At 40.6% G+C, this 24,453-nt stretch overlaps 1 protein-coding gene across 1 annotated transcript; it reads right to left on the bottom strand.

Annotated features, from left to right (window-relative positions):
- Positions 1-535: 535 nt before the first annotated feature.
- On the bottom strand, positions 536-23,966 carry LOC134800769 (putative uncharacterized protein DDB_G0277255). The gene is made up of 16 exons (XM_063773321.1): positions 23,617-23,966; positions 22,601-22,738; positions 21,880-22,004; positions 20,937-21,138; positions 20,473-20,610; positions 20,057-20,220; positions 16,938-18,361; positions 14,997-15,114; positions 14,120-14,229; positions 8,040-8,193; positions 7,091-7,137; positions 3,917-4,015; positions 3,203-3,315; positions 2,500-2,595; positions 1,658-1,828; positions 536-858 (listed from the first exon to the last, which is right to left on the bottom strand). The coding sequence occupies exons 1-16, from the start codon at positions 23,719-23,721 to the stop codon at positions 571-573; spliced, it is 3,492 nt and encodes a 1,163-aa protein (XP_063629391.1). The 5' UTR covers positions 23,722-23,966; the 3' UTR covers positions 536-570.
- Between the last annotated feature and the right edge of the window lie 487 nt (positions 23,967-24,453).

The raw sequence follows: 24,453 nt of genomic DNA on the forward strand, positions 1-24,453 counted from the left end.
TTAACATATTTAAGGCACATGTAACCCTTGAAGAAAGATAGTAAAAATACTATTTGACATTGTTTGAATGCAACTCAAAGTTATTTTATTTTTCTCCAGCATAAACTACCTATTTATCGCCAAACCGCATGAAATTTCGAAACAAAATTCAACATTGAATTATCACACGACTTAAACATAAAATAAAACCTACCATGCTAATCACACGCCACGCGGAAACAGTGGCTCAGACGCCCAAATAAATATCGCCTCTCTCGTATTGAAATTAGGTTGAGTGAGCCACTGTACCCGGCCTTTTTCTACCGACCCACTGTCCCCTCCTTGACCCTATATATCATTCAACTCTATCTGTCCACACCACCTTGGTCGGAGATTGCAATACCAATTCTCCCATTAACTTTAAGATCTAGTTATGAGCCATGTAGGATAATATATTATCTCCTAATGGACTTTAAAGCAAAACAAAAAATCTTTAAATAATTTAAAAACAAAACTAAACCAAATATTCTCATATCATCGACAATAAGTTCAAATTCTACCGACAAAAACCCGTATCGTTTAACATGTTTGTTAAGATATCTTAACAAAAAGAATAATATGTATATCATTCAATTCTATCTGCCCAAACACCACCTTGCTCGGAGATTGCAATACCAATTCCCCATTCATCAACTTCAAGTTGGCACTGTTAGGTATCAAGTCTAGGCTTGCTAAATCTAGTTGTAGGCCTGGTTGGTTGTCATAAGGTAGGCTGGGGGGCAGCTCTTGGATTTCGCCGATCCAGGTGTGGGGCTCGCCGGTGACCTTGTTGAAGACGGTTATGCTGCCGGTGGTTAGCTCTGGGTCTGTTGTGAGGGTCTAGAAAAATACAAACGTGAAATTAACCGTTTACCGCATACGGAGCCATAAGTAGTAATAAACTCTTTATTGTACAAAAACACATATTAAAAATAACATAAATTTAGTAAGAACGTAAGAAGTACAAAGGCAAACTTATCCCTTTGAGGGATCTCTTCCAGTTAACCTTTGACTAGATGAGTCTGTCTTGTCTATCCGTCTGTTTGTCTGTCTGTCTGGCTGTCAGTCTATGTCTGTTGTTTACCAACGTGGCCAGGAAGCACGGCTCGTACTTGACGCTGAGCACGTAGAGCGCGGACTCGTGCTCTATAACCCGGGACTTCCATAGCTGTTGGTGCACGCTGCCCAGCGAGTATGTGATGTTCCACTCTCGCTTCTCTTGCATACACCACGAGTTCCCATGTTCCTATACAGTCAACTCACCGCCAACGTGGCCAGGAAGCACCCCGGCGGCTCGTACTTGACGCTGAGCACGTAGAGCGCAGACTCGTGCTCTATAACCCGGGACTTCCATAGCTGTTGGTGCACGCTGTCCAGCGAGTACGTGATGTTCCACTCTCGCTTCTCTTGCATATACCACGAGTTCCCATGTTCCTATACAGTCAACTCACCGCCAACGTGGCCAGGAAGCACCCCGGCGGCTCGTACTTGACGCTGAGCACGTAGAGCGCGGACTCGTGCTCTATAACCCGGGACTTCCATAGCTGCTGGTGCACGCTGCCCAGCGAGTATGTGATGTTTCATTCTCGCTTCTCTTGCATATACCACGAGTTCCCATGTTCCTATACAGTCAACTCACCGCCAACGTGGCGAGGAAGCACCCCGGCGGCTCGTACTTGACGCTGAGCACGTAGAGCGCGGACTCGTGCTCTATAACCCGGGACTTCCACAGCTGTTGGTGCACGCTGCCCAGCGAGTACGTGATGTTCCACTCTCGCTTCTCTTGCTTGTCGATGTCGTTGGAATGCTCCTGAGAAAGATACATAATTAAATTATGGCACAGTATAAATAATAGTACTAGGTATAGAAGGTTCACCGTCTAACAATTAAAACGCGTCTATTACGACAAATATGACCGCAAGGTGGCGCAAGCGCGTGGCGTCCGTTCCGTAGCGGTGCGCGGCAACTACTACTGCTAGACACCAAAATTGGTGTGGGCCGCATGTACTTGTAGAAACGCGACGAAATCGCGGAGTGAGCCACGCCTGATTATAGTCTGTCTTCCGGTGTATGGGGTGTGTGTGTATGAGCCGAGGACAAATGGGAATACCTACACCGTCTTTCCGGCAGTGGTATGTTACTCAAATGTTTGGGTAGTCGTTAAACACACAAAGAAAACGTGTCATCGGCTACATATCGATCCACAAGAGCTTCATGAATGAGCGAATGAAGATATATGTGTGTATCATTAACCAATAAAATGGTGGCTCTGACTGTATACTGATACAGGTGTCGGTGTCACTCATCAATGAAAGTTAAGTTCATTCCATTCGCGCCAGAATTCTCACTGTCTAACAAAACTGATATTGGTGTACCATCTATTCTGTGCTTTCGGGTCAAGGAATGTATACAAAATTAAATCACGTAAAGGAAGAAAAATAACCAAGGAAGGAGAAAGAAAAATAATAACATTATTGTTACCTTTCTAATGTGGTATTCGAGTATAATTTTGGGTCCAGCCCAGTTGCACAGAACGCACTGCATTCTGACGTCCATACCCATACGCTCCATGTAATCCTAGACAAAATTAACGCTATTATGTAAGTGTAAAAATAATGTTTATAATTAAAACGTAAAGTTGGTTCGCTACTAACCCAACTAATAAGTACGTAATGTACTATTGATATGACGAGTTGCTTTTTATTGAATTCAGAAGCGGTATCATGGTCGCATTTTTATCACCTGTCATGCCCTGCGTCACTTTCGCACTTACATATTTGTTAGAACGTGACAGGCATGGTGACAAATGACAAAGAGCCGACCATCTTAGCCCTACAGGAAAACATCGCGAGGAAACTTAATTTAACATCCGCGAATAAATTCAAAAGACTGTGTTAAGTTCCCTGACACAAAAAAAAGGTTAGTGCGTGGACCGCACATTCGTCATCAGATATATATATATCGGAGCGGCCAGGGTGCTCACAAATATCTGAACACACGCCTTTAATGTCAACCCAATAGTAGATTGTTAACCAAGGGATTTCTAACGAATTGTTTACCAATAGTGCCTACTTGTCAGAAATAGATGACTTTAATAGAGTTAAACACGTTCTTTTCATTTCAAATATGAGGAAAGTAAACATTTGTATTTTCGTAGTATTTCTTGGGGTAACTAGGTACTCACTCCATCTTGGCTGATGAGCTCCAAGGCATCTTCGACCATGTCAGAAATGGTGACGTTGGCGCCTAGATCCTGAGATTGCACTGTTCCAATGGACGAACTCGATCTGTTCGGGTCTGTAAAACATTGTTGTTGTTGAAAATGTTACATAAACACATTAAACATACTCGTACCGCACGCTTGAAGGCTAGAGACTGGCTACGTGTGCGTAGATGTGTACGTGCGCGTGTGCTAAAATGTTGGAACCGTCACGCAAGCGGTGTGCCGTCTCTCATAAGGATCACATTACAACGCGCACATGCAAATCTTAGCACACGCGTCCGGTGTGCACATGCCTTAAAGTGATGGTGAGCGGGTTCAGTCAAATGATTTGCGAAGAGGAAAGCATGGGTATGAATTCCGTTATATTTTCCTTTTGCGTATATTCTGAGCACCTGTTTTCTGAATCTGTGATAATAATTTTGTGTGTTTTATCTTATTTACATTGTTTTAAATAATACCTTTCTTACTTCAATACCTTACAATTCCTTTTTGGGTCACTGGCTCAGTGATCCAAAAAGGATCTTGGCCTCTGACAAAAGAGAACACCACTGTGCCCTATTCTGCGCCACTTTACGCCGGTTGGGTAATCCGAGCGCGGACAGGTCTTATAGGGCTTCGTAACTCCAGCGGTATTCTGTTAAAAATGAACTAAAAGAACAAATTATAAGTACTAACCTTCGTAGCACCGGAAGTCGTAATCGTGCTCGACGAACCTGAGACAGTCGTTCATTCGCGAGTTATCCATGGTGCCGTAGTACTGGTCCCGTTCGTACGCTACATAAATGTTAGCTATATTACAATAAACTTCTTTGACCATTCAGATTTAATATTTTTTGTCATGCCGGGGCCACACTAACGGGAAACGCCGTTGATTGATTATCGCGATAATCCCAGTGTGGCCGTATGAAAAATATTGATTATCGCGATAATCAACGGCGTTTCCCGCCGTTTCCCGTTAGTGTGGCCCCGACATGACAAGAATAATATAAATCGTGGATATATGTGGCTTTCGACAGGCGTGGCTCACTCCGCGATTTCGTCGCTTTGCTACAGGTAGCTTACATCCGTTCCAAGTACATCCGTTCCACACCAATTTTGGTGGCTAGCCATAAGCCGCGCGTGGCGCTGTCGCCACCTAGCGGCCATATCTGTCCTGATCGTAACAGACGCGTTTTGTTAGAGAGTGAGTCTTCTGTACCTAGTACTATTATTTATTCTGTGCTTTCGATCAGAGAAGGGGCCTAATGCTTCATGTGCAATAAGTACCATTTTATCAGAATTTCTGTTGGAATTTCAGATAAATAGGTCTTTATTGCACTTGAAGCATAATGACTCTTCTAGGAGCTGTAATGGAAAGCCACATATCGTGTCTAATAAATATCGTAGTTACGTCTATATTTATTTATATTTATTTGGTCTATAGAAACCAAGTTAGTTTAATATTTAATGAAAAACATATCGAACAAGAAATATTGTAGGTAACTGGAGAGAAATTATTTTTAGGAATTTGGTGCCAAATAAAAAAATCATGTATTACAGCAGGGACAAATATGTTTATGGATAAAGCAATAATTTCAAACGAAACAAGATTTAAACATCAATGATTGGTTTAGGAATGGAATGGTTAGTGTAGGCCAAAGCAGTGACATATTAGTTGACTTTATCCAAGACCGAAGTCCTAAGATAGTGAAATAAAATATTTAACCTCATAACAAAAAGATTAGATAGTATAGAGGGGTCCTGTCATTGTAAATTTTGTAGTCACTGTAAATTTACTGCCATCTATTGACACACGACTAAAACTCAAAATGAAAACGTATAAATTTATCAAAAAATGTATATATATGGATAAATGATTTTATTATTTTTATATCATTTTGATCCATGTTCATTCACTGATATCTATGTGTTAAAATTGTTAAATATGAAACGGTGTCGTCACGCCATCTAGCCGAGGATAGGCTAAAGGTGTGTGCGGCATCTATTCGAGAATGACTTTTACTTGAATTCCGAGGCACGTTTTTTCCTTAGACTTTATTCGTCTTATACGAAGTTACATGTCTTTGCCTCATAATAAGGCCCACCATACAAAGTTTCCTATTTTTAATTTGAACCTTGTTGCATAGTAGATTAGAGTGACTTTCGTTATGCTACCTTATATAGTTTTTGAAAGGTTCGAATTAGATTGAAGCAGAGTGTACATTGTAATGCACATTGGGCCTTACGAGGTTATGAATAAAAATAAACAGGCATCACATAGCGACATACTCTGCGTCATCTTATCTTTCTATGGCGCTTTTACCTTTTTAAGAGAATAATGACAGTAAAAAGAGAGCAGTAAGAAATATAAACTCAAGGAGTACATCACCATTGAGTAAAAATAGGTACCTTTCCGACGTAAAACGCGGTTTAACACTTAAGGCCCACTTGTACATCCCACTAACCCGGGGTTAAACGGGTAAACCTTTAACCTAGTGTCAAATTGTACTGGTAACCATGGTAACTCCAGGTTTACCGGTTAACCCCGGGCTAGTGGAATGGTGCAAGTGGCACTAACTCTTTGAACGCCACGCCTATCTGTCGCAAGACGAGCAATTACACAGGTTGGCTAAAAAAGAACTGCATTCCCGTTGCCAGGGAGGTTTTGGGATTATACTGAGCAACTTTTACTATGGGACCAACTCTGAAATCGCGAAAAAATTTTTGGCTGTGTCATACATTTTGGCTGGTCCATTTTCTATGGGAGGGTAATTTTTTTTTTCGCGATTTCGGGGTTGGTCAGTGGTCTCATAGTAAAAGTTGCTCAGTATAATCCCAAAACCTCCCTGGCAACGGGAATGCAGTTATTTTTTAGCCACCGTGTATATAGCACGCAATTGTAAACCTTATTTGCAAGCATTTAGATTAATATTAAACTGTAACCGTGCGCATCTCTGGCCATCTTTAGCGGTCAACGGGTTAGTAAAAGCGAATAGTGCAGTCGTATTTTTATACAGCTGAAGTTGACTGATGCAATGAAAAATAGAACCGGTATAAAATGGGATCTTTATAAGTAAGTATCGCTCTTTCACTCGATTATTATAACAGTGAAAGAGATGGAGATAGTCATATTTTGGCTTCACATTTTATCAGGCTTTATGGAACTCGGTTTCTAAGTTTTAACATTCTAAGGGCCACTTGCACCATCCCACAAACCCGGGGTTAACTGGTTAAACCGTTAACCCAATGTCAAATTGTACTGGTAACCATGGTAACTCCAGGTTTTTATCGGTTAACCCCGGGTTAGTAATTGGTGCAAGTGGCCCTAAAGGACTTACTAGGTCTCAAGGCCTGTGCAACTCCAATAGTGTCAATATACGCGTTGTCGAAGCAGTTCCTTTTTGAAGAATCTCATACAGTGATCCATTGAGAAATCCTCGGCAACGGAGTTTTACTTCAGCTAATAAAAATACTAGTATACAAAACAGAGGGCCTACTGCGAAAAACTAAAATCGACATTTCGAATTTAAACTGCTTTGAGTCATACTAATACTAAGCTAATAAGCCCGCCTGCAACGACCGCGCAAGACTAACCCCAAACGGTTATCTCAACGCGCGCCTCGCGCTGCGCGGCGAGCAGCAGTACGCGGCGCGTGGCCATCGTGACCGCTAAAGTGTCATTCTATGGAACTTGCTAACTATGTAAACAAACCGCTATATTGAAATTGTCTCCGAATGATAATTTTTCTAGTGACTTTTGTTTACATAGTAAGCAAGTTCCATAGAATGACACTACTCATGCACTGTTAGTTTCGACCTCGATTTTCGTTTTTCGCGGTAGGCCCTCAGTGCAAGATAAGCCTTACTTACATGCCATATATGGTTCCGTGTACGTGGTCGCAGGCCTTTGAGGTGCCCTGCAAGCCGACATGCAAGAAGACAAGCGAACACAACCCATAGCACACAGGGAATAGGGTGAAAACTTGCGTAACCTTTTGAACGCCAGACAAGCAAAAGGTGTCATGCCAGTTTCAAAGGTAGGTAGTTGTTGTATGCTACTAGTACTACTGCTGACTTATAATGAATCCGGATCAAATTAAGTAATCAGGCTAAGCTAATTCTGCAGCGATTTGTCATTTTCATAGATGTTTGACGTTTAAAATGACACTTGCACATTCTGTGCTATCAAAATCGCTGCAGAGTTAGCTTGGTCTGACTCTAGAAACGTGGCTATAAAACAAAACTATTTTTTTATTAGTGTTGAAGGCATTCAAAGTGTTATAAGTTCAGCATGTGGTGACCATTAAGTGCATTTATGAATTAGTAAGCAAGAAAAGAGCCCTTGCAAGTTTAATTTGCAGTTTAAAAATCTACACATTAATCAATTAATAAATTAATTAATTAATTTGGGCAAGTAGGAACACAAAATATTAAATAACAACAAATAGGATGAAACTAAATTAGATAGAGGGAGAAGAAAATTAATACCAGCGTCAGACCAGTAACGTATGTAGTTTCAACGTAGTTCAGGTATATAAAGAAAATAATTAGCCTCGCGAAGCAATTGCCGCGCAAAGCAACTCTGTTTACGCAGATATGCCTCGCAGGACGCGTTGTGGTCGTGCGTGCTTGTTCTCGTGTGGACCTTATTAATTTACTCCTCCCAGGTTAAGCAAAGTGGCAGCGTGTCAGTTACTCCGCGAAGATGGCAAGTGCAACTGTGCCTAAATATCGGGAACTCATGAAAACAAACATACATGATATTTACCCCGTTTTTAATACTAGTTATAATGTAAATGACCATGTTAGATATACTTACGCGGTGGCCACTGTGGGAGTGGAGTAAACGCATTTGGTGTTTGTGGTGGTCGCCAACTGTAGAAGTGGCTGGTTGGTTAAGAAGTGGCTCTTGAAGTTGTACACTGTTTCCAGGAGATTTGTGTTGCGTTTGGCGAATTGGGGGTAGTTCAATACTGTGAAAATAATAATATAGTTATATGTACTAACAAGATAATATTTACATTTCATGAATAACATTTTGGAAAACAGTGTTGGGCATTCAAGAATAAAATCATTATTTGAATAAGAATTCGTAGGAATAAAATCATCTCGATTTTATTCCCGTCAAAAATATTCAAATAATTTTGGTCGGGAATAATTCGTATGAGAAAAAATTGAATGAGAATAACTTATTCTTAATCAAATAAATATAATCATGATTTTTAATTGAAATAATATTCCACGAATGAAAATGTAGTTCGGGTACCGTATAGGTACTAATTACGTATAGTTAGGTAGATGTAATAGTAGTTAGTCTCTTGTCTAATTTATACCTATTTTATGGAATAAAATCTTCCAAATTGACTGTCGAATAACGCATAGTTTCAGTAACCGTATTATTTTTAATTTACTAATCAAATCATTAGGTTCAATTTAACTGGTCTAGGGGCCTAGCCAAGATGCCAATCGTTTGCGCTCCGACAACGAAGCGCTTTGTCTCTATCACTCTTACATATTAGTGCGATAGAGAGGGTGTACCCTTGTTTTGCCGACAAACTTTTCATCGAATATTATTTCATCGACAACGATTCATCGAAACGTTAGTACTAGTAATATTGTTTGGCGTTATTTTGTTTTATATACTATTTATTTCAATTTTTCTTACTGCGTAGAAATACTATTCAACGAATATTACTTGATCGCTAATTCGTTTCAAATTATTTTAATTGGCACAACTACTAAACATTGCAATTCATTTGTTCGACGTATTACTTTAATACATTTTTATATGTCGTACTACACATTTATACATTTTTCTGATGTAAGAATTTTAGATTTAGGTTAGGTTAGAACTGCGACCCCACACAGAAACGAACGGCTATCAAAGTCGGTTTAGGTTAGGTTAGAACTGCGACCCCACACAGAAACGAACGGCTTTTAAAGTAGGTTTAGGTTAGGTTAGAATTGCGACCTCACACAGAAACGAACGGCTTTCAAAGTAGGTTTAGGTTAGGTTAGAACTGCGACCCCACACAGAAACAAACGGCTTTCAAAGTAGGTTTAGGTTAGGTTAGAACTGCGATCAAACACAGAAATGAACGGCTTAGTAAGTAAAATTATTGTTACCAACCTATTTATAATTTGCCCAAAATGAAAATGGCAGCCTTGTAAAATTATATCTTCAAAATTAGAGCACATAGCTATAATCGCGCAGAGTGAGCCGACTGACGTGACTGCGTTTAGTTTCGATAACGAAATATTACAAATTGAAATAATTTTACGCGTAATCAATTTTATTAAATACAATCCAAAATGAAATAAGAAAACCCGTAAAGAAATACCACGATATAAACTATATACAGAATAACTCAAGTACCAATTAAAAGTCCCCGATTTAAATTTACTAGTATCGATTCTTCGACGCAATAACTTGTCGATGAAATGAAAATACTGGAAACGTTGTCTTCGAAATAACATTCGATGAAATGTCTGTCGGCAATTCAAGGGTAAACCGATAGAGAGACGGAGGTAGCGTTTCGTTGAAGTAGCGCAACCCATTGGCATGTTGGCTACGCACTCAAGGTGCCTAGCCAAGATGCCAATTTTTGTTTTTAATTTAATAATCAAATCATCAGGTAAATTTAACCGTTCTGGGGGCCTAGTCAACATGCCAATTAGACGTGCGCGCCGGTAGAAAAAAATCGGGCGGCGGCGCGCCACGAAAAAATCCACGGCGGCGGCGTAACGCCGGCGGCGTGGGATTTTCAACTTTTCAATATACGTATAATGAAAAACCAAGATTAACTCTAAATCAACAAGGGAATAATCTCAAAAAAAACTGTGTTACATTGTTTTTTGGTTTATTGTAGAAAAATCATGAAAAAAAATCTAATTATAATGTTGAAAAAAACATATGTCAAGTATGTTGGACGTTGCTATGATCGGTGTAAAAAAATATATCGGCGTAATAAAAAGACGTCCAGTATTTTGGACACGCCGAGTATAATAGAGTACCTACTGTACCTATATGCATAAGGGTTTTTTAGTCCAATACATGTTTTTTTAAATAAATATAGAATAATTGCATTTTTTAATTAGAAATACACTTACTGATAATATCAACTTATGTAATGAATTTAAGTAAGTTTAAGTAAGTAAAACCGTAAAAATAGTAAAAAGTAAAAATTTTCGTAATACATTTCTCAAATGAAATCGGGTCTGTCTCTTGATGAAAACAAATCCACACACACACACACACCACATCCACAGGAAAAAAAATCCATAAAAATATTTTTTTAATCTATTTGGTTAATTACGTTGTATTACCGCAAGTAATGAATTTTTAGAACGTTTTGAAACACCTAACATCCCTCTATTTAATTTGTTTACCACAAAAACTACCAGATATTTTAATAATTTTACTCTTCGCATACTTGGCAACGTCCAACATATTGGACTTAGCAAAAGTGCCGTGTAATCGACAACGGGCAAAATACTGGACATTACACTTTTTAGGGTTCCGTACCCAAAAGGTAAAACGGGACCCTATTACTAAGACTTCGCTGTCCGTCCGTCCGTCCGTCTGTCCGTCCGTCCGTCCGTCCGTCCGTCTGTCATCAGGCTGTATCTCACGAACCGTGATAGCTAGACAGTTGAAATTTCCACAGATGATGTATTTATGTTGCCGCTATAACAACAAATACTAAAAACAGAATAAAATAAAGATTTAAATGGGGCTCCCATACAACAAACGTGATTTTTGACCAAAGTTAAGCAACGTCGGGCGTGGTCAGTACTTGGATGGGTGACCGTTTTTTTTTGCATTTTTTTCGTTTTTTTTTTTCATTATGATACGGAACCTTTCGTGCGCGAGTCCGACTCGCACTTGCCCGGTTTTTTACACTTGTTTTTACCCATAAACACAAAACATTTTTATGTAAATCATATTGCCACGTAAAAAACAGACCAGTTAGTAACCTATTACACGTTTTAACGCTGCTTAATACTGTCATATAAAAAAAAATTAAATAAGGGGAAAATGTCAGTCTGTCGGATGCTTCCTTGCAAGTTCTGCATAGGTAGTCTGCTGTAGGACTTTGACAAAAAGATTATGTTCACACTGCTTCCCAATATTTTCTTACTTACTTAAAAATAACATAAATATCCTTCAAGTAGTAGTAGTAGTCGTAGTAGTAGTAGTCGTAGTTTCCTGGTAGTGTAAGTAGGCTACCAGGGGAAAGTAACGCTATGCTTTAATAATTGGTGCAGAATTTTTTTATTGGGATGTCCAGTATAGTGGACGTTATCGATTTAAGGGTTAAAATAAATCAAGCAATGAATTAAAAAAAACGGAACAGTCAGAACGCTAAAGCTAGGCACGTTGCACGCGCTTTATAACCATTGATTTTAAATTTGTACCCTCTTGCGGGTTTTGTCTCGGCGCGAATTTTAAACTACCGGCGGCGGCGGCGGCGCGCTGACTCCTTATGGCGGCGGCGCGCCGCGGCGGCGCGCACGTCTAATGCCAATCGCTTGCGCTCCAACAACAAAGCGCTTTCTGTTTTTATCACTCTTACATATTAGTGCGATAGAGAGACAGATAGAGTTTTGTTGTCGTAGCGCAAACGATTGGCATATTGGCTACGAACCCAAGGAACCTAGCCAAGATGACAATTTTTGTTTTTAATTTAATAACCAAATCATTAGGTAAATTTAGCTGTTCTGGAGACCTAGCCAACATGCCAATCGCTTTCGCTCCCACAACGAAGCGCTTTCTGTCTCTATCGCTCTTACATATTAGTGCGATAGAGCGACAAAGATAGCATTTGTTGTCGTGGCGCAAACGTTTGGCATGTTGGCTACGCTCCCAATGTGCCTAGCCAAGATGCCAATTTTTTGTTTTTATTTTAATAACCATACATTAGGTATAGCTGTTCTGGGGGCCTAGCCAACATGCCAATCGCTTGCGCTCCAACAACGAAGCGCTTTCTGTCTCTATCACTCTTACATATTAGTGCGATAGAGAGACAGAGATAGCGTTTCGTTGTCGTAGCGCAAAAGATTGGCATGTTGGCTATGCACCCAAGATGCCTAGCCAAGATGACTTTTTGTTTTTAATTTAATAATCAAATCATTAGGTAAACTTAACCGTTCTGGGGCCTAGTCAACATGCCAATCGCTTGCGCTCCAACAACGAAGCGCTTTCTATCACTCCTACATATTAGTGCGATAGAGAGACAGAGATAGCGTTTAGTTGTCGTAGCGCAAACGATTGGCATACTGGCTACGAACCCAAAGTGCCTAGCCAAGATGACAATTTTTGTTTTTAATTTAATAACCAAATCTTTGGATACAATTTAGCTGTTCTGGGGGCCTAGCCATTGCCGCCGTGATAGAGACAGAAAGCGTTTCGTTGTTGGAGCGCAAGCGATTGGCATGTTGGCTAGGCCCCCAGAACAGCTAAATTTACCTAATTTGGTTATTAAATTAAAAACAAAAATTGGCATAACACTGATTTAAACTTTCACGATTATTAAACATTATCAAACTGCACAACGGGACTTAATCGCGCGCAAAAATTGCAATTTTAATCGGGACGAGGGTTTTAAGATCTCATCCACATGGAATCCAGTCATTAGTAAATGTAAGCGGAAACGAATATCGACAGTCGATAAATCGAATATCGTTAGTGTTGTGTGTCGACAGAGTGACATCCCTAGTGCGCAAAACGTTCAAACTGATAAACAAGACCAAGTGCGGGTAGTTCGAAAAACTCGCGCGGCTAGAAGATGTTGATGTCAACTTGAGCCAGTCTTCTCCGAGACCACGGGGACAACGCCGTCCTCGAAACGTCGGAGGTAAATCTTAAAACTTAAATACGCGATTAAGTCCCGTTGTGCAGTTTGATAAAAATTGGCATCTTGGCAAGGCACATGGAAGCGTAGCCAACATGCCAAACGTTTTCGCCACGACAACAAAATGCTATATGTCTCTCTATCGCACTAATATGTAAGAGTAATAGAGACAGAAAGCGCTTCGTTGGCGGAGCGCAAGCGATTGGCATATTGGCTAGGCCCCCTGAACAGCTAAATTGTACCCAAAGATTTGGTTATTAAATTAAAAACAAAAATTGACATCTTGGCTAGGCACCTTGGGTACGACATTACGACAACGAAATGCTATCTGTCTCTGTTTCGCACTAATATGTAAGAGTGATAGAGAGAGACTATGCGCAACTCTACGGAGCGTCAACGTTTGGCATGTTGGCTAAGCACCCTGATCGGATGATAGAACTAGATAGCGTATAGCGGAACTCTTCAATGTGTACTATACCTAAACTAAAGTAACAAATATCAAATCAATCCGACTTTTAAATAGAAGGGTGAAAGTCAACTTACAAAATTTAACCAAGTGTACTACAAAAATTAACTTAATTCTAAATAACATTTTAATTGAATAAAACCTTAGTTAGAATAGCCTCACTTCTTGAATAATTATTCTGTTTTTTATTCCGCATTTAAAATAAAAGTCACATGATTTATTCACCTTAATTTTATTCTAAAATAACTAGTGCAAGAATTATTCTAATTCAAATTGATTTGAATAAGAATAAAATTTCTGTTTTTATTCTTATTCTTATTCAAGTTAATTTTTGCCCAACTCTGTTGGAAAACATGGTGGTCTGAAGAGTGCAAAAGAACGCAATTGACCAGATTGGACGAACCAGATAAATACTTTTATTTTTTCAGTTGTGTTACAAACATCTCGTGATTTAGAAAATTTCATCGTTAGCACTCATTACGCTCTGACTTCAAGGAGACCTGCACGTACAGAGGCTGCGTGACGTCATGACGGATGCCTCGCGAGGCAACTAACATAAACTCAACAGGAGGCACTCACTCCGCTCAGACTCCTCGCTGACCTGCACGTACAGCGGCTGCGTGACGTCATGTCGGATATGGTTGCCTCGGAACTGGCCGAATGCCTCGTTAATGCGCGGCAGTTCACATCTGTGAAAGATAAGGGATTATTATAGTAGAATCAAAACAATAATTAAGTGGAAAAAATTCACTGCCTCGGGCGAGGTTCGAACTTGAGTCTCTGGATCACTAGCCCATCGTGCTGCCAACTGAGCTACCAACTTCACTCGAGGATAGCGAATATTTCCACCATATGCGCCTTTTTTTTGTTCGTTGCTGTAAGTTTGTTTTTGTAACAGTAAATGACTTTTTATTTTATTTTTAATTTTTAGGCGCCACCGACATCTACCGTATGAGTATAGAAGTTCTTCCATAAGGCGCATATGGTGGAAAAATTCGCTGTCCTCGACTACCTCCACTTTGAATTTATTTCTAAGATTTAAGGTTATGGCATCGCTTGCAGAAGTTCCTGCTTAATACAAAAATGAATTTACTGTGTATGGGGTAGCGCATCGTTACTGGTGAATTTCCAATATGACTTGGAACTCATGGTACTATCTCTCTAGACGTTACTGCTCTTTTGACTGCAAATTCTCGCGGAAGTAGCATAAGCCAGAGTTTACACTATATTCCTGTTCCCAGCCGTACTCACTACCTTGCCTTAAGCGGTGAAGTGTAAACGGCATAATTAAACGGGGTTTTACGGTATAGAGAAATTGTAAAAACCAGAATCGCTTTGTGTCTCTCTATTACTCTTCCATAGTGGTGTGACAGTGACAGTTGCGTTTCGTTCGCTACGTAGCGTTAGCGATTGGCATGTTGTCTACAGGGCCAAGAAAGTACATAGGATGACTGACCTGGTGTTTAAAGTGCTCCGTCGCTCTCTAACTTGCTCTGCGCGGATCTTCTTGTGATAGTATACGGAGCTTGTACTCTCTGGGGTCACTTCTATGAAGTCTGGTACATCTTCCACTCCTACAAATAAATGTAGCAAATAATTAGAAGTAACTATATAGTGGCAGGGGTGGCTTACTCCACGATTTCGTCGCGTCACTACAAACAGTACAAACAGGTACATGCGATGCGGCCCACACTAATTTTGGTGTCTAGCAGTAGTAGTTGCCGCGCACCGCTACGGAACGGACGCCTGCACGCGCTTGCGCCACCTTGCGGTCATATCTGTCGTAATAGACGCGTTTTGTTAGAGAGTGAACCTTCTGTACCTAGTACTATATATTAGGGATGTACCGACTAGTCGGGAAAGCCGACTATCCGGCCACATTTGTAGTCGGCGATTAGTCGGCAAAAATAGCCGATTAGTCGGCACTTTATTAGTGAAAGAAAAACAGAAAAGAAAGAAATCAACAGTCATGATTTACCACATGTTTAATGTTTATTTTACTAAAATACCTATCCATGGTGCATACGAAAACTTTTGTTCATATAATTGACCGTTAGATCGTTATCGTATGTTGGTGGGCTGGTGTTTTCCTCTACAGGTCGATCTCAAGTATCTCAACTGATGCTCGTGTAATTTCATGTGCAAGTTCGATATTTTTTTTTATTATTATTCAGGTTATTGTTTTATGCTGTAGCCATGAGGAACTTTTAATGTTATTGCAAAATTTAGAGACTTAGACAGGGTACGTTGTTCGTAAAGACTGACCAAGGGGATAGGTTCTTAACTGGCGACTACGTACGGGAAATAGAGCCTTAGAAATACCTCCTACAAGCTGTACTGACGGTCTGCACAGGATCGCAAAATAAAAGAACTAAACGACAGAAATTGAACGAGGATTCTTGTGATAGGTGATTGAAACTGTAGAGAACACCTTTTAGCCAAGCTATTATGATGAATAGCGCAACCAAAGGAGCAAAACTATTATTTTTCACCTGGACTTATACGAAACCAATGATCTGGCCGACTAGCCGACTAGTCGGCCATTCGAGCGCCGATTAGTCGGCTAGTCGGCCAAATCAATAGTCGGTACATCACTACTATATATGCCATCTAGGCGTTTGGTCAAAGGCGCCTAGTCTTACTAAGATGGCAAGTCGAGAAATTCGGACCGGTTCCGCCGTGGCGGGGTGGCCTACGTATTCAAGGCGTTAGCCCGGATAGCTAAAGACGCTAAGTGCGTGCTTGGTGCGAATTGATGATGATGATGATGATGCTTTCCTGACCGATTTCGGCCGCAGCGACTGTGTGCTCTGGAGTAGGCAAATTTTAACTCGTTATTAGAGTGTAGCTGATCCACAGCATCCATTGCTAAATCGCATTTTGGGCACGTGGTGCTAATTATACATATTATGTCAAGTTTTAGGGCCGATTCAATCAATCAATGCGAAGCGATCAATGTCACTCAGCGGTGGACTATGAAACTTCCCATACGATAGAATTTAGCGAACACTTCAATGGTGACTGACGATTTGGTGCAACCGACCCTAAGTTTTCAATTTAGGCCACAAGGAGGCAGTGCAACCAACCCGTACGTTCCTTCAGTCCTGTCCTGTTAGAAAAAGCACCTCCAAATGGAAGGTAAGATAGTTACTGCTGGTGTTAGGGTAGTTGAGGCTGGTAGCTTGTTCTATGTTCCCGTTGATGACGTCCTGAAGTGTCAGCTCGATGTTGCGCTTCAAGCTGTTGTTACTACGTATAAGACAAGATAAGTTACCGCTGGTGTTAGGGTAGTTGAGGCTGGTAGCTTGTTCTATGTTCCCGTTGATGACATCCTGAAGTGTCAGCTCGATGTTGCGCTTCAAGCTGTTGTTACTACGTATAAGACAAGATAAGTTACCGCTGGTGTTAGGGTAGTTGAGGCTGGTAGCTTGTTCTATGTTCCCGTTGATGATATCCTGTAGCGTCAGCTCAATGTTGCGCTTCAAGCTGTTGTTACTACGTTTAAGACAAGATAAGTTACCGCTGGTGTTAGGGTAGTTGAGGCTGGTAGCTTGTTCTATGTTCCCGTTGATGACATCCTGAAGTGTCAGCTCGATGTTGCGCTTCAAGCTGTTGTTACTACGTATAAGACAAGATAAGTTACCGCTGGTGTTAGGGTAGTTGAGGCTGGTAGCTTGTTCTACGTTCCCGTTGATGACATCCTGAAGTGTCAGCTCGATGTTGCGCTTCAAGCTGTTGTTACTACGTATAAGACAAGATAAGTTACCGCTGGTGTTAGGGTAGCTGAGGCTGGTGGCTTGTTCTATGTTCCCGTTAATGACATCCTGAAGCGTCAGCTCGATGTTGCGCTTCAAGCTGTTGTTACTACGTATAAGACAAGATAAGTTACCGCTGGTGTTAGGGTAGTTGAGGCTGGTAGCTTGTTCTATGTTCCCGTTGATGACATCCTGAAGTGTCAGCTCGATGTTGCGCTTCAAGCTGTTGTTACTACGTATAAGACAAGATAAGTTACCGCTGGTGTTAGGGTAGTTGAGGCTGGTAGCTTGTTCTACGTTCCCGTTGATGACATCCTGAAGTGTCAGCTCGATGTTGCGCTTCAAGCTGTTGTTACTACGTATAAGACAAGATAAGTTACCGCTGGTGTTAGGGTAGTTGAGGCTGGTAGCTTGTTCTATGTTCCCGTTGATGACATCCTGAAGCGTCAGCTCGATGTTGCGCTTCAAGCTGTTGTTACAACATTTAAGACAAGATAAGTTACCGCTGGTGTTAGGGTAGTTCAGGCTGGTAGCTTGTTCTATGTTCCCGTTGATGACATCCTGCAGCGTCAGCTCGATGTTGCGCTTCAAGCTGTTGTTACAACGTTTAAGACAAGATAAGTTACCGCTGGTGTTAGGGTAGTTGAGGCTGGTAGCTTGTTCTATGTTCCCGTTGATGACATCCTGAAGCGTCAGCTCGATGTTGCGCTTCAAGCTGTTGTTACAACATTTAAGACAAGATAAGTTACCGCTGGTGTTAGAGTAGTTCAGGCTGGTAGCTTGTTCTATGTTCCCGTTGATGACATCCTGCAGCGTCAGCTCGATGTTGCGCTTCAAGCTGTTGTTACAACGTTTAAGACAAGATAAGTTACCGCTGGTGTTAGGGTAGTTGAGGCTGGTAGCTTGTTCTATGTTCCCGTTGATGACATCCTGAAGCGTCAGCTCGATGTTGCGTGCCAAGTTGTTGTTAGGGTAGTTGAGGCTGGTAGCTTGTTCTACATTCCCGTTGATGATATCCTGTAGCGTTAGCTCGATATTGCGCTTCAAGCTGTTGTTACTTCGCGTGCTAGAACAATACAGTAACACATTGCTATGTATGACCCATAGCAGCCGTTATAGCTATTGGAAAACTTATTTAATTGTTTACCGCATTGTCGAGCATTTCGGCTATTATGTGTACTTGTGTAGTGTGGTGGGGCAGAATTCAAAATCGCTAATATAGAAGATGTAGATGTAACGTTCGTATTTGTCACGCTACTTCAGTCAACCTCAGTACTTTTTGTACCGAGACTGACTGAAATAGCAAGACACGTTTCCGTAAAAATACGATGGAATATAATTATGCACTACATCTGTACGTACGTTAACCCCGTCCATTTTTAGGGTTCCGTAACTCAAAAGGAAAAAACGGAACCCTTATAGGATCACTCGTGCGTCTGTCTGTCCGTCTGTCACAGCCTATTTGCTCCAAAACTACTGGACCAATTTAGTTGAAATTTGGTACACATATGGAAGTCTGTGACCCAAAGACGGACATGTAATAAAAACAAATGAATTTTAAGCATAGGTGGCTCTTTTAGGGGGAATATGAGAAAATTAAAAAACAAAGTTTTGCAAACCATATCGTGTTGCATATTAAACGAAAGGGCTTATTTTGAGGATCTCTAATATATGTTTTTTTTATAATTTTATATGAAATAGTTTAGAAGTTATTTAAGAAAATAGGCAAAAAATGACCACCCCCCCCCCCCCCCCCCCTTAACTCCGATACTACTGGGTCTAATATTTTGAAAAAAATACCCATGATAGTTCTCTTACCTCTAGATGACAGGAAAACCTATTAGAAATCTAGAGTCAAGCGTGAGTCGGACTTAAGAAAAAAAACGCGGTTGGGCTGTTTTAGGGACAAAGCCGTAATGGTTTACGTGAAACTCGGCGTGGACAGCTTTTGCGAAGGCCGAGTTGCGGGAGGTTAGTGTTCAAACACAGAACAATTATAGTACAAGTGTCTGAATGCGAAGGTCGAAGGCCCGGAGCCTCCGACATGTGCATGCTTCCTGCAAAGGAGATCGTCGATTTTGTTATATCTTTTGCTAAGTTATATCAGGGCCACAACCGCAATTGATTTACGTGAAACGTGGTGTGGACAGCTAGTGCGAAGGTCGAAGGCCGAGCTCTGCGTTGGGCCGAAGGCCTGAAGCATCCAAGAGAGGTGCGCCTCCACGCAAGGTCGATCTACCGCAAACACCGAAGTTCGCAAATTGCGGGGATTTCTCTTTTACTCCAATGAAACCGTAATTAGAGTGACAGAGTGAGATGCCAGCAATTTGCGAACTTCGAACAAAATTAAAGATAGCCAGCCGTGTGTGGAAAAATTGAATAAACAGTTGAATGTACTTATGAACTTCGCTTTGCTCGCTCATCCGAAAATGTGTGCAGTACGGAACCCTTAGGACGCGAGTTCGACTCGCGCTTGACCGGTTTTTTATTAGAATATAATTGACAAACCAAATTTAATCTCTCTCGTATCTCCTTTTGTAGAACGTTATGGACATTCTCCTAGTTTCTGGTTATAATTATAACTTATGTAGACTAAAATCTATCTGGCTCGTGTATGACGACATCTTGTCCCCAGTGCCAGTGTACGCTGTAATTACCTGGTATAGCTACTGTCCGGCGGCTTGTGTTTGAAGGTGGTTGGCGTGGACATCTTGCCCTCGCCCCCACCAACGCCCACTCTCCCCAGTTACGCTGTAGTTACCTGGTATAGCTATCATCCTGCGGCTTGTGTATGAAGGCGGCGAGCGCGGACATCTTGCCCTCGCTGTTGCGGACGCCCACTCCCCCAACGGGCACTAGCTCCTTGGCGATGGGGTAGATGCCGCTCAGCAGCCTCTGACGCTTTACGAGGATTTGTCTTGAGCCCTGGAGCACAATTAACTTATGAAATTGATCCTACTTAGTCACTAGATATCCTATGCTACATGCAAAAAAAAAAAAAATACCATTCTGCCTCTCCTTATTTGAAGACAGTAGGATAGGCTTGTATTTCTTAATGACCCTCGAATGTTCATTTGCGTGGCTTGGTCCGCCATATCTATATACCGTACTACTACTACGTACACGTATACTTAAAATCCCCTTAGTCCCATGATAAAAAAAAGGAAAAAAACTTACTATCGGTGTAACTGGCACTATCTGTCTCTCCTTATTCGACAGTACGTTGGGTTTGTACTTCTTAATGACACGTAAGTTCATCTGCGTGGCTTGGTCGACCACGTCAATGTCATTGGTCGACTTCACTCCTGAAATGCCCTGTTTAAAACCAACTCCTAGTCACTAGACATCCCTTTTTAGCGTTCAGTACCCAAAGGGTAAAAACGGGACCCTATTACTAAGACTCCACTGTCCGTCTGTGTCATAGGCAGTTGAAATTTTCACAGATCATGTGTATTTCTGTTACCGCTATAACAACAAATACTAAAAACAGAATAAAATAAATATGTAAGTGGGGCTCTCATACCAACAAACGTGATTTTTTTGCCGTTTTTTGCGTAATAGTACAGAACCCTTCGTGCGCGCGTCCGACTCGCACTTGTTCGATTTTTTGCTATACGCAAAAATTTTAATTAAAAACTTACTAGCTGTGTAATCGGCGCTATCTGTCTCTCCTTATTCGACAGTATGTTGGGTTTGCACTTCTTAATAACACGCACGTTCATCGGCTTGGCTTGTTCGACCATGTCGACGTGGCGTTGGTTGACTTCAACGAACTTGTTCATGAAGGGCTTGAGTTTGACGTTGCAGCTGCGGAGGACGCGGTCGCTTCCTGGGTGTGAAGTGCTGTAAGTATAGCTATGGTGAATCAGTTGGTACTTGAGTACCTACTTCTTAACCTCCTAAGTCCCAGAATTGTGCTTCGTTTTTGAATTTGGAACCTTGGCTTATTTAACAATTGAAGTTAAAATTAAGTTTTGGAATTATGGCTTTTATAAGGGCCTCTGGAACTCAGGAGGCTATAGTTCTATAGCACGTTGTTTAAGAAACAGGGTAAAGTAAAAAAGTATAAAGCCTTTTTAGTAGGGTTGGGTGTTAGTTACTAGTGGCGCCATCTGCTTAACAGTATACCAACAGCTCTTATTAGGGATTACCTGACTGAGTTGTTCTGTGGCCGCATCATCTGATAATGCCGTAGCTCCGCGCACCGCAGCATGAACGGCGATTGTATCGTATCGCTCATGGTGGGAGACACAGATTCCCTGTTACCTGGACTTGCCTGACTATAGCTATAATTACCTGACTATGCTGTTCTGTGGCCGCATCGTCTGATAATGCCGTAGCTCCGAGCACCGCAGCATGAACGGCGATTGTATCGTATCGCTTATGGTGGGAGACACAGATTCCCTGTTACCTGTATTTACCTGACTATAGCTATAATTACCTGATTACGCTGTTCTGAGACCGAATCATCTGATAATGCCGTAGCACTGTACACCGCAGCATGAACGGCGATTGTATCGTATCGCTTATGGTGAGAGACACCAATTCCGTTACCTGGACTTACCTGACTATAGCTATAATTACCTGACTACGCTGTTCTGAGAGCGCATCATCTGATGGCGCAGCTCCGAGCAACGCAGCATGCACGGTGGGCGTTTCGGTGTCTCACTTATTGCGGGAGACAATGACTCGCTGCTTGATGAGTCTATCTGGAATTCAAGAGCTACGTAAATTTATTTAAGTTATTTAATTAGGACGACAATTAAATAAGTGTAGATATGCCTTGGCCGCATTGCCTCGGGCGAGGCACTTGTCCACCGACCGAGCTGCTACGCGCGGCAATTTCCTCGCGAGGCGGCTCGTTCTGTGTGGTTCCGCCTATTAGCTAATATTAAAAAAAATTGTTAAAAGACAAAACCTGTACCTACTGTGGTAGCAAAAGTGGCAAGGTATGGCAGTAAATGAAAGGGCATAACATACATCAGTTATATCAAACTATACAACTATAAACATGCAAAAGTATATAAAAATCTATGGTACAAACATCCTGGACATCTATACTCTGTCAAGCCATTTCCGTCAGTAGAAAAGAGCGACAAATTTAAAAAATCTAGGCACGAAGGGTTATCGTCCCATAGAAAATTTGAATTTCGCGCCTTTTTCTAATGACGAACTTGTTTGACTGGCTATACAAGTAACTGGAAGCCTGGCAACTTATTTGATTCTCGTCTTTTTTAAAGAATGAGACAAAACTTTTAACACCCAAATGAGTTGCCAGCCTAAAAAATTAAAGAAATAATATTACAGTTATTACAGTCTGCCTGCTCCTCTTCTTGACTTGTGTGAGGTTTTTTCGCTCCTGCTTCACTCGACGGATGATCCGCTGCACCTCGGATTCCGGGGAACACTTCTTGGCATTTATCATTTCCACTAGATACACTTTCTGTAAATAGATACAAACAAGATTTTTCAAAATGAATAGAGTAAATTGAAAAAATAAAAGGATGTATTTAATTTAGTTGCATAGTTGATGGCTAATATAGATAACTTTTGCGAGATACTAACTAATCACCTTATTTATAAAACTTTGCTAACTGCTGTTAAATTTTGTCTCTTTCTAGCAAACACAGATATCAAAATGAAGGATAACCAACAATTATTAACATCTTAGGTTTGGCAGACTTATGAATAATGTCTATAATTGTATGTATTATTAAGTATTTTTTATATTATGTAATTTTATGCAATTTAGGTGGGTAGTAGGAGTGCATGTACCTCCATATTGATAGTAAAATCTGTTGAAAGTTACAAACAATTAAGTAATAACAGTCATAGTAATTATCATCCATACATGTATAGATATAACCCATTTTTTTTCCTATAACATCAAAAATACCGCCAGAAATATTAAGAAACAAATTAAAAACAGCCATTAGATAAAATATAAGAATACATTTTACAAGTCTTTGGTTACAATAGCCATAATCATATTATAACTGTGAGTAACATACTAGGTTTTGATTTATTACAGTTACTTTTCATTGCTCAGAGAGAAAAACAAAATATATGGAAAGAAACATCTTTCCCACACAGTTAATCATTACATACTATAATACAAAGTTCCCCGTCGCGTCTGTCTGTAAGTCTGTATGTATGTTCGTGACTCGAAAACTACTGAACGGATTTTTATGAGGTTTTCACCTATGAATAGAGTGATTTTTAAGGAAGGTTTAGGTGTATAATTTGCTAATTTGTGTAAATTGGTTGAACTACCCGTGCGAAGCCGGGGCGGATCGCAGTGAAAATAATAAAAATACTCACTTTCACGTTCGACGGCAGTTTCAGGGATTTAGCAAGTTTCTGCAAACACCTGTACGAGCAAAGTTCTAACCGGCTCGTAGAATAGACCGATTTATCCTCCATCATCAGCCCAAAACCCTGGAAGAAAAGTATCGCCAGTTTTCTCAGCAACTTGCCGGCACAAAGCACGTGCGGTAACCATTCAGCAAAGATGATGTAATTGTGGTTTACTTACCGTTAAAATACCCTACTTAATAAAAGTACGCCAATTTTTTGTGATATAACCCTACGATGTGTGAAAACATTTCATATTAATCACTTTTTAAACTTCGGCCCTCAAAGAAAAATAAGTTTGTTAAACTTTTTTTTGACAAGTGGTACGGCGGGACTATTCGAGCTAATTTTAAAATCATTCAAATATTTGAATGGAAAATTAAATGTTTAAATATAGGATATTTAAGCACTACGAAATAATAAAACCAAACTTTATTTTTCTACGCTATTTAATTACATTTAAATATAATAAGTCATGTATTTTTTATAGTTGGTCAAGCAGATCTTGTCAGTAGAAAAAGGCGGCAAATTTGAAAAATGTAGGCGCGAAGGGATATCGTCTCATTCAAAATTTGAATTTCGCGCCTTTTTCTACTGACAAGATTTGCTTGACCATCTATATTTGATCTATATATAAACATTAAAAATCACAGGATACATAAAGGTGCGTTCACATTGAGCAATTGGCTGGAAACCAAAAGTTTACTTATAAATATCTCTTCAATTTCACTTCGAAACATTATGGCGCGAAATTCAAAACTGCCGGAGAAATGAACCAGTCGCGCCTACATTTTTCTTTGTCCT

The sequence above is a fragment of the Cydia splendana genome, chromosome 2, assembly GCF_910591565.1.
Source record: "Cydia splendana chromosome 2, ilCydSple1.2, whole genome shotgun sequence".
Lineage (NCBI taxonomy): Eukaryota > Metazoa > Arthropoda > Insecta > Lepidoptera > Tortricidae > Cydia > Cydia splendana.

What these genes read in the sequence shown, in the direction of transcription:
- LOC134800769 (XM_063773321.1), bottom strand. Translation starts at nt 23,721, where the DNA reads ATGATGGAGGATAAATCGGTCTATTCTACGAGCCGGTTAGAACTTTGC. An exon ending in TCTCAGAACAGCGTAGTCAG is followed by an intron (nt 21,139 to 21,879) that starts GTAATTATAGCT and finishes CTATACTTACAG; the next exon opens with CACTTCACACCCAGGAAGCG. An exon ending in TCGAATACCACATTAGAAAG is followed by an intron (nt 1,829 to 2,499) that starts GTAACAATAATG and finishes TATCTTTCTCAG; the next exon opens with GAGCATTCCAACGACATCGA.